Source organism: Arachis duranensis, chromosome 3, assembly GCF_000817695.3.
Source record: "Arachis duranensis cultivar V14167 chromosome 3, aradu.V14167.gnm2.J7QH, whole genome shotgun sequence".
Taxonomy (NCBI): Eukaryota; Viridiplantae; Streptophyta; class Magnoliopsida; order Fabales; family Fabaceae; genus Arachis; species Arachis duranensis.
This window is the reverse complement of record NC_029774.3, coordinates 6,764,219-6,774,644: the sequence shown is the minus strand read 5'-3', so window position 1 is coordinate 6,774,644 and position 10,426 is coordinate 6,764,219. Positions and strand designations below refer to the sequence as shown.

The following is a 10,426-nucleotide window of genomic DNA, read 5'->3' as shown; positions in this document are numbered from 1 at the left end:
GACTTTTCAAATATCATTTTAGTAGTTTAATATTTATGTAACATAAAAGAATTTTATACAAGTAATCATTAATTTATTTTCACATGAAAAATATTAATTTTAAATTTATTATTTAAAATTTATCAAAATTTATGAATCTAATTGAATAATTGTACAAAATTATTTATACAGTTAGTATATAAAATAAAATAGAGAATAAATTAGAAATTGTTATCCATATAAATTTTGACCGTAAAAATTAAAAAGACTCAAATTTTCGAAAAATACTTCATGTATACTCAAAATACATAGGATCATAGTTTTTACTCCATATTAAAATGCTTGTAGAACTAATCCCTATTTTATAATAGTGGACTATTTAAGAATTTAAGATTAAGAGTTGGATAGGCATATAATACATCTCTTATCCTGCTGCAAATTTTTTTTTTCATATTTGTTTTCCAGAAGATTCATAGGACACCCAACTTTCCCATGCATTGAATATTAAATTATTAATCACATATTAGAATTTTATGTCTATTTTTGAAAAATGTCTCTTTCTATCCCTATCGAATCTTATCATATATATTAATTATTTAGTGCCTAATTCAAGAATCATTCCTTCCTGGGTAGCTCATCAAGTTTGACACTAGGAATAGGATGATGCATAATACCTCATATATTGCCACTCATCAGTTTATTCACAACTCTCCACTATTTTTTTTCCCTCTGCCCAATCAGTAATACACCAGTCACCACCTAACTTTAAAGAGCCATTCTTTTTTCCATTTCTTTATTGGAGTATTTTGTATATTTTTGCACAAAAAAAAATATTACTTAAATTTTAATTGAGGATAACATATTAATATTGGTGAGTTCTACCCAACCCCCTCTATTTCAACATGTAATTTACCCCTCGTGACGTGACATGCTTTAATTGGATGCTTAGTTTTAGTTTGAGTTAATTTAACTCAATAAGAGTTAATATGTTAACTAAAGTAGGGTAATTTTGTAATTAAATATTTTTATAAGAGAGATAAATATATAATTTCTATAAACATTAAAAAATAAAGTTATATTTTTATCATTGTGTAGAAATTCAATTTACCCAGTCCCATTTCTCTCTGAAATTGAAAGAAAAAATCAACTCATTGGGTGTTCCATATTTTGATGAACCAGGAAATAAGGGTGTGTTTGGCAACCACGTTCAAAGAGAAAAAGTACGTTTAGATATATTGAAAGCTGTAATTTTTTGTTTGGCAAATTTTTAATTCATGAACGCAGAAGTGATTTTGCATTCAAAACCACGTTTTCAAGAAGCAACAATTTTAAGCTTCTGCGTTTTACCAACGGGCTTTTAGCCATCAATACTCAATCTTTATTTATCTTTTACCAATTTTATCCTTTATGCATACTATTGTATTATTTATATTATTTTTGTTTATATGAACTATCTTTTTCTATTATTTACTATTTTTTTTTAATTATTTATTTGATATTATACACTTTTATAACTATAATTTTTTTTGTATTATTTTTATTTTTTTAATATAATATATTGATCCTATTAAGAAAATATATTAAACAAAAAATGAATTCTAAATAATAATAATAATAAATTATAACATACTAAAAAAGAGTACTAAGAGTACTAAAAATATACTATATAAAAAATATCATAAAAATTTTTTGATTTATTTTAATTACTACCAAAATAAATATTTAATTTTTTATTATTTTTAGTACTCTCTAAAATTTATATTTTGTTAGTTTTAATTAAAAGTATATTTTGCCAATTTTTATATATTATTTTTATTTTAGTGTATAAATATTAATTTTATTATAGAATTAATTAATAAGATCTATTCAAATATCTAAATTAAAATAATATACAAAAATTATTTAAGTTGATGTCTATTTTAGTAATTTTGTATCTAAAAGTGATTTTGAATAGTGTAATCCAAACAACATTTATTTTACTATAATACAGACTTTGGTTCCTGTCTTCTTAGAACTCAAGGATACAGATGTAGGAGCCTATAGAACAGATCCTGTTCAAGTAAGGTTGTGTTCTGTGTTTTGTGTTCTTTGTGTTTAGTTATAAAAACTGCTTTTGTTTGGTGAACCTAGCCCAGACTAAGTTTACGTTTGCGAAATTCAGAAAATCTTAAAATTTAAGAACGTGAAATCGATTATGATGGCTTTTTATGATGATAGTGTAGAAGGGGAAGACGAAAAAGAAAATGAAAATAATGATGATGATGATGATGATGATGGTGATGGTGATGATGATATGGGATTTCTGGATGGCATTGAAATTAAATTTGGAGGTATTTAATTACATAATCACCCACTTTGGGCTATAATTTAATTACCAATAATTTAACCATAGTTAACATAGCAACCAATTAAAAGATGACATGTCACAGAGGATAAATTACATGTTATTATAGAAAGGGTAGGCTAGAATTTACCATTAATATTTTGTTAGTTAATTGAGTTGATAATAAATTTTACCAAAGTTTAAAATATATTATCCTTATCTCTTTGCTAGCTTTACTGCTGCCTCTTGTTGCAACAAGTATGCACTCTGGAAAGTAACAAGATGCATGATTCAATTATTTTAAAAGGATAAAGTTGAAAAATTTAAAAATGAGTTTATAATTATAAATTTTGTAAGAGACATTTTACGCTTCTATAAAAAACTTAATAAATTATTTAAAGAGATCTAAATTCAAATTATTATGTCCCAGCTCTCACGCTGGATCGAATCGCATATAAATAGCTCATTATAAGATATACATGCTCAAATTAGAATCATATCCTATTAAATATAGCAGAATTAGACAGATATTTTCATATCTCTAGTCATTAAAGACTACAAATAATGGGACAGAACTCTGAGTATCTTTTTCAACTTTAATCCTTATATTTTTTGGACTTCAAATTAATTTGAGCCTCAGAATCTTTGTAAGTACACCACTCCATCCAGCTTCAAGGCAGCAATTGACTAATAATAGCTATTTCTTTCATCCTCTTTCTTAACACTATGAGTAGTTCTACTAGACCAGAACACAAATATTATAATTTTTTATATTTAATTTTGGCAATCGATCAATTACATATTTTTTGGATTATTATTATTTTTACTAATATAGTATTATGTGATTAGATATATGTTAAATTATTGAGTAAAGTGGTTTTGTCTCTAACATTTGGGGTAAGTTTCAAAATTGCTCATAAAGTTTTAATCGTCCTATTTAAGTTCCTAGCGTTTTAAAATTGACTCAATGTTGTCATACCATTAGGGATCCATTAACAGAATTAACGACGGGACAAATTTGAAACGATTTTGAAACATTAGTAACTTAAATAGGACGCAAACGTTGGGGACAAAAACGATACATAGAAATAAATTTTAGTTTTATCCTTCAATAATATCAATTTTTTACCGTACATAATATTCAATTATTTTTTAATCACATTTAAGTGAATTATATTTAATCACATTATAGTCACAAAAAAAACACTTAATCACATTATTTTCATTCTAAATAAATTTATTTTTTTATAATTTTACACTTAAAGTTATAAGTTAATATAAAAATATAAAAAAAAATATTTAGAATGAAAGTAGTGTGATTAAGTGTAATTTACTTATATGTGATTAAAAAATAATTGAATATTATATACAGTAAAAAATTGATATTATTGAAGACTAAAATTAAAATTTATTTCTTTGTATCGTTTTTGTCCCAACGTTTTTGTTCTATTTAAGTCCCTAACGTTTCAAAATCGTCTCAATTTTGTTCTGCCGTCAATTCTGTTAATGGATTCCTAACGGCAAGACAACATTGACCCAATTTTGAAACGTTAGGGACTTAAATAGGACGATTGAAACGTTAGGGGTTTAAATAGGACGATTGAAACATTATGGACAATTTTGGACTTACCCCAAATATTGAGGAAAAAAACTATATTTTACTCTCAATTATTTATATTTAAGTATTAAAAATACTATTTGTATATTAAAATCAATTACTAAAATTAGCTAATAATATATTTATATATAAATATGTGTTATTTAATTTATTTTTAATATATTTTAATATTTTAATTTATATTTATACTAATGACTGATTTTATTATTAATAACTAAATTTAATATATCCCTACCATAGTATTTAAGTATAGGCCATGTATAGAGTATAAATAAGCAAATGCTCATGTCGGGTTAGAGCAAGAATGGAAACATAATAGGGTTTGGAAAAAAAAATTATGGAATGAATGGAGGATAATGACCAAGTCCTAGTCTTCCCTCTAATTCCATGCATACCAAACAAGCAAGAAAAACAAATACTTATATTTAAGTAACGACTTTGAAATTTGATACACATCTCCTGAGTGACACTACTCACCCAACAAATCTTGGCCACAATTATGCTCATTCAGGTGGAATGCACTTTCATGCTTGCTAATTATCTTCCATGGCCAAAACCAAAATCATAACAAACCTGGAATACCCAAAACCCAAAACTAAAAGCTCTCTTTGTCTATGTTTCTTTGGAAGTAGTGCTTCAACATCAGTAGGGTCAACCAACAACATAGGATCTCGTGAACAACGTAGCCTTAAACAAAAAAGTTGGTTCCCATGGCAGAGGATTGGCAAAACGGTGCCTCTACTTGAAGGCTTAGAGTTTGATGAGAACCCAATCAACCACCCTCAAATTCACAGGTAACTTCACAAATTTGGGTAACGGTTTTTACGAAGCTCTTTTATATAAATAAATTCATTATTTGAACTGATGGAACCAAAAAAAAAAAACTTCTTAAAATGATCTTATCCTATATTTCTATAGTGAGAAATTAATTAAGAACATATCCATCTTCACGTTATTTATCTAATTATTATGAGAATAATATATTTTTATTCATCTAAATTGATGCATTTGTGATCGTTGGGAATAGATTTTCTCTTTTTTTTTTTAATAATTGAGGGAATAAATATGATCTCTCACTGTTAGTTTTATAAATAGGACTAAAAATAAATATAAGAGAGAATAATAAAAAATTAAAAATTATATTTTATATTCTCAATTTTTTTTTAGTTGAGAGGATTTATTTCTGTGATCGCTCCTATCAGTGACGATGATAATTTAGTTTTTACAAACCCAATAGTTAAAATCTGTGATATCTATATTTTGAACTCAAATTTTGGATTAAACGAACTATCAATGTTGGTATTGAACGCGTTTTTGCTGCCAAATGTTAGTAGTTAGATTGATATCAATTTATTTATTAATTTATTCAATTGTTGAGACTGAAATTTGAAAATTGGAAAGAAAAAAAAATCTATGATCTGTTTTATCTAAGTTTCAGACATCTCAACCAAACAGAGAAAACAAAGCCTTAGAGAACGACACTTGTCAGCAAAGTGGCTCATCTCCCCCAATAGCAGCCGCCACTGCCACGTCACATTCAGATCTAGGCCCAGCTTCAAAACGGCACGTGCAGCGCATGGGGACTCAAACGACACCCAAACAACACGGGAAGCATCAAAACGCAAACAGACAGTATAGTCCTGTGGTTGGCGCTTGGACGGTTATTGTGACACTGGTAATATTGTTATTGTGGGGTCGTTTATGTGCCATAGTTTGCACCTCTACGTGGTTGTATTTTGTACACCGTTTTAGATTGGTGCAGGAAAACGACGTCGTCGTAGAGAGTTCAAAGGAGCTAGATTTGGATTCAAATTTGTACAAAAAGAAAGTGGTTTTGGAAGGTCTTCTTGAGAGAAATCACTCTTGTGTGCTGTAATAGTTAATAGTCATAGACTCATTGTCTATGTATTTGGATGTGGGGCATTGCTGTCGTTGTTTAATGGCGTTGGTGTAAGAATATGCCGAATTCTATTTATTAATTTGAATGTTTTATGTATATATATTTTTACAGCGTTGTTACTCTATTATTTTGTCCAGGTCCATTCAAGTAGGTTCAACATCAACAAAATTTATCATTAAAAGAACGTGATTACACGTGTTACTTATTTTTCCTTTTCTCCTTTTCATACTCGTTTCTTCTCACGCTTGTTTATGTACTGAGTTTCTTCTTCTTTGCCTTTTTCTTCGCATTCTTGCTCCTCCTTTATTTTTTCTCGCATTCCTTTTTCTTTACATATTTTCTCCTTATCGTCATTCTTTTATTGTTATTGTTGCTGTATTTTTTTTTATTTTCTTTTCTCCCTGATGAAGAAGTAGTAGAAAATTGAGGAAAAAAGTTTTGAATTGTGCAAAATATAAATGAATTGAAATTATATTTAAAATAAACCAAAAATTAAATTCAGAATGTAAACTCGTTTAAAAAAATACACCTTATTTAAGTGCATAATAAATTAAAATTACTTAATGATTGTGACACATAAACTTAATTCGAAACAAACACACAAACAAAATTGAAGTATGAACAAAAATACATCCTATTTCTTCTTTATTTGATTAGATGAATAAGATAAGAAAAGAACATGATGAAAAGATTTGAAGAATTTTTTCTTCATATTTCGTTCTTTTTGTTTGATTTTTCTTATATTTTACTTGGTTTTATTTCTCTCAAGATAGTGAAACAAGAAGAATCATAACAAAATAATTCACTTATAAATGAACCAAAATTATATTTAGAAATGAACTGAAATTATATTTAAAATAAATTGAAATGAAAAAAAAAATTAAATTGTGTAAAACAGAAATGAACCAAAATTATATTTAAAAATGAATTGAAATTATATTTAGAATGAATTGAAATCATTAAATAATTTCATTTTATTCTAAATCAAATTAGTAAATAAATTATAAATTACTTATATCCGTAAATAAAATATTTAATTAATTTATTTAAAAAATAAATTCCCAAACCAAATACTACTAATATATATAAAAAGAGTAATATTATATGATTAGCAAATATTATTATTTTTAACATTCAATCTTACCACTCCAATTTCAAACATCACTACCACTCAAATCCTTTCTCATCACTACTCATCTTAAACTACCACCATCATCGCTGTCATCGCCACCTCCTTCTCTTTACCACCACCCTCATACTATTTCTTCTCTCTCTGATCACTACCAACAAACCTATCCTCTTTTTTATTTGAGAATAAATCACAAATTTTCTTAATTTCATCTCAAAGCAAATTGCAAATTCCTTCTCCAACAGCTCCGTAAATGTTCTGATGTTGGAGCTTCGTTAGTTTTTCTTACTCACAAGTCACAACAACCATTATCAAAAGCTCATAATGAAAAAAGATGATAAAACTGAAATAGTGACAGAAAAAAATAGATTGAGGTAGAAGAGAGAAAGCAAAGAGACTTGAGAGAATCACAATCACTACTATTATTGTTGAAAGATCTAAAAGAGAGAAAGATCAAACAGAAAAAGAAGGAGAGAAAGAGAGAAGATACAATTGTAAAGAGTAGGGATGGAGACGACAGAAGAAGTTACTATTGTTAACAGAAAAGATACTATATAGTAGAAAGGAAAAAACACAAAAGGATGAGCTATTGCGGAATGAAATAAGTCACTACTATGTCTACTATTTGAGTGTTGTTTTTATTTATCTCTCTTTTAGTTTTTCAAGTGAGATTTAAAAAAAAAATTCAACTTTAAAATCTGGAGATAAACAACCATGAAGAATTTTGATGAGTTAAATTTCAGGTAGTGATAATAATTGATTTAGAGAAAAAAAAGAGAAAGATTGATTTTAGTGATTTTAGAATTGTCTATACAAAAGTTATTGGTAGTGGTGGACGAATAGTAGTGGCAGTGACGGTGATGATAGTGGTAGCAGCAATGGCATAACGATAATTAGGGATGAGATTTGGAGAATAACAAATTTACATGATGGTATTATACTAATGAAATTCCAAGAGGTGGTAGTGAAAGAAAAATGACTCATCTTATTTTTTTTAATAATTGAGAAAATAAAGTATGATCATTTATCATTAATTTTATAAGTGAGACTAAAAAAAATATGAAAAAAAGTATTCAAGAATTAAAGATCATATTTTACTCTATTAAAAAAATTAAGAGAATTTATTTCCATAATAAAAAAATTAGAGGTGAATTAAAATAGGTGACAGTTTAAAATTGTAAATAATTTTTTAAAATTTTGATAATTTTATCAACAAAAATTTATCTTTTTTATAAGTATAAGTGTAAAGGCAATTTTATTTTTGATTGATAAAAATGATAGTTTATTACTTTTCTCAAAAGAAAATAGAAAAAGCAAAAAATAAAATAAAATAAAATAAAAAATAAAAAATAAAAAGAAAAGAGAAATTCTGGAAGGAGAGGGCAAAAGCCAGGTGGTGCGTGAGCTTTAGCCGAAACAAAATCCCTAATCAAAAGCGAAAAAAAAAATTCCCAAATCTGAGTGTAATTGCGAGTGTGTGAGTGAATCACCATGAGAGGCCTCCTTTCAAGTACGAAGCTCATTGCTTCGAAGCTCTTCCATCATCACCATGGAGGAGTAGCAGCAGCAACATCACCACCTCAATTGATGCGGAACATGAGCCTCATTCCAATGGTGATCGAGCACTCCTCCCGAGGAGAGAGAGCCTACGATATCTTCTCCCGACTCCTCAAGGAGCGCATCGTCTGCATCAACGGACCCATCTCCGACGACACCGCACACGTCGTCGTCGCCCAGCTCCTCTTCCTCGAGTCCGAGAACCCTTCCAAGCCCATCCACATGTACCTCAATTCCCCCGGTGGTGCCGTCACTGCAGGTCTCTCTCTGCTCCATTTTTCTCTTCTTGTGGTTTAGATTTATGCACCTGCGTTTCGTTGGATTCTCAGGGGATTTGTATATTTGTGAAAGAAAAACAAAATGTTGTCTTTCTGGTGTGTAGAATCAGATAATAATAATAATCTCTACTACGAACAACAGTTTGATCCTATTCGTATGGTCTAGGTTTATACCGCTGCGTTTTTTTATTGTTTGAATTGGCCATTTTGAGATGCCCATCTTGTTGGATTATAAAGTGATGTGTGTGTTTGCGTTGGTTGTCTTTTGGTGTTTAGAAACATAACAACCTCTTCTAAGAACTGCCTTTGATCTTTTTATTGTCATTTAGGTTTATGCAATTGCGTTTTAGTGATGTGCCGATTTTGTTGCGTTATTAACTTTCTTTTTTTTTTTTTCTGGTTTTTGTGGTGTGTGAAGCACAGCAAGTTCTAAGAACTGCATTTTATCTTATGGTGCGTCTTTTAGGCCCCTTAAGTGTGTCTTTTTGGGACCCTTCCTATAAATTCCTAACATGATTCATGCATTTGAAAAATGGATTAAGACCTTGAGATATTACTTATTAGTACAAAAGTGCCGTCTTTGATGTGCAAAAAGCTAAAGGCAAAATTCTTTATCCAAGATTTTAATGTGCTGTGTAGTTGTAAAAGAAAAAAAAAATCACATTTTTTAATACGTCAAAAGCTTAAGGCAAGTGCTATTATTACTTTATGATATATTTGGTGTGCTAATACACTGGTGTTTCTGTTATACGTAGGTCTTGCTATTTATGATACTATGCAATATATCCGGTCTCCGATTCATACAATTTGTTTGGGTCAAGCTGCATCTATGGGTTCTTTGCTATTGGCTGCGGGTGCTAAGGGTCAGAGGCGCTCTCTTCCAAATGCAACAGTCATGATTCATCAGCCTTCTGGTGGATACAGTGGTCAGGCAAAAGATATTGCTATTCATACCAAGCAGATTGTTCGGATGTGGGATTCCTTGAATGCAATTTATGCAAAGCATACAGGCCAACCAGTTGATATTATTCAGAAGAATATGGATAGGGATTATTTCATGACTGCAGAGGAGGCAAAGGAGTTTGGAATTATTGATGAGGTTATTGATCAGAGACCATTGACTTTGGTTTCAGATGCTGTTACTAGTGAAGACAAAGATAAAGACTCTAGTTAGAACTTGAGGGTAAGATTTCTTTGAAGATTGCTTACTATATTTAATGTGATGTCTACCACCTTAGGTATAAATTGCAGTTGATATAATTTTATCAATTGGACATAAAGTTTCTCAGTTCAGTTGTTAGATTTTTTGCCATTGAATTTTAAGATTTTGCTCAATTCAGTTCTATTGACATCTTTCTTTGTCACACAGTTTGTTAACTTCTAAGTATCACATCTTCAAAGGATGATTGTTTTGTCAAGTGTTTTTATCATGGCTATAGAAGATTAAGTAAGGTTGAATAATCAAAGAACTTTTTATGGCTGTGCTGTGCTCATAAATTGATCCTGTTTTTATAAAGCAGAACCTAAACTTTGAGGTCATGGCAAACATAATTTGCATCTGAGAAAATAGAATTGGTGCTAGGGGGGAATATTCGGGAACCTCTAAGAATTGGGATTAGACTAATTCACTATATGGTAGGAC

At 29.1% G+C, this 10,426-nt stretch overlaps 2 protein-coding genes across 2 annotated transcripts; both read left to right on the top strand.

The window, feature by feature from the left end:
* Positions 1 to 4,686: 4,686 nt before the first annotated feature.
* On the top strand, positions 4,687 to 6,025 carry LOC107477241 (uncharacterized; the record flags this gene model as incomplete). Its single annotated transcript, XM_016097223.3, is given in 2 exon segments — positions 4,687 to 4,714; positions 5,353 to 6,025. Coding segments are annotated over 2 exon segments (472 nt in total), but the record flags the coding sequence as incomplete, so codon positions are not given.
* Positions 6,026 to 8,335: 2,310 nt separating this feature from the next.
* LOC107477197 (ATP-dependent Clp protease proteolytic subunit 2, mitochondrial) lies at positions 8,336 to 10,202 on the top strand. The gene is made up of 2 exons (XM_016097178.3): positions 8,336 to 8,765; positions 9,540 to 10,202. The coding sequence occupies exons 1-2, from the start codon at positions 8,441 to 8,443 to the stop codon at positions 9,956 to 9,958; spliced, it is 744 nt and encodes a 247-aa protein (XP_015952664.1). The 5' UTR covers positions 8,336 to 8,440; the 3' UTR covers positions 9,959 to 10,202.
* Positions 10,203 to 10,426: the final 224 nt, after the last annotated feature.

Excerpts from the sequence above, each read along its gene's own strand:
- LOC107477197 (XM_016097178.3), top strand. The coding sequence starts at position 8,441 with ATGAGAGGCCTCCTTTCAAGTACGAAGCTCATTGCTTCGAAGCTCTTC. Across the intron at positions 8,766-9,539 it reads CGGTGGTGCCGTCACTGCAG|GTCTTGCTATTTATGATACT; the intron begins GTCTCTCTCTGC and ends TGTTATACGTAG.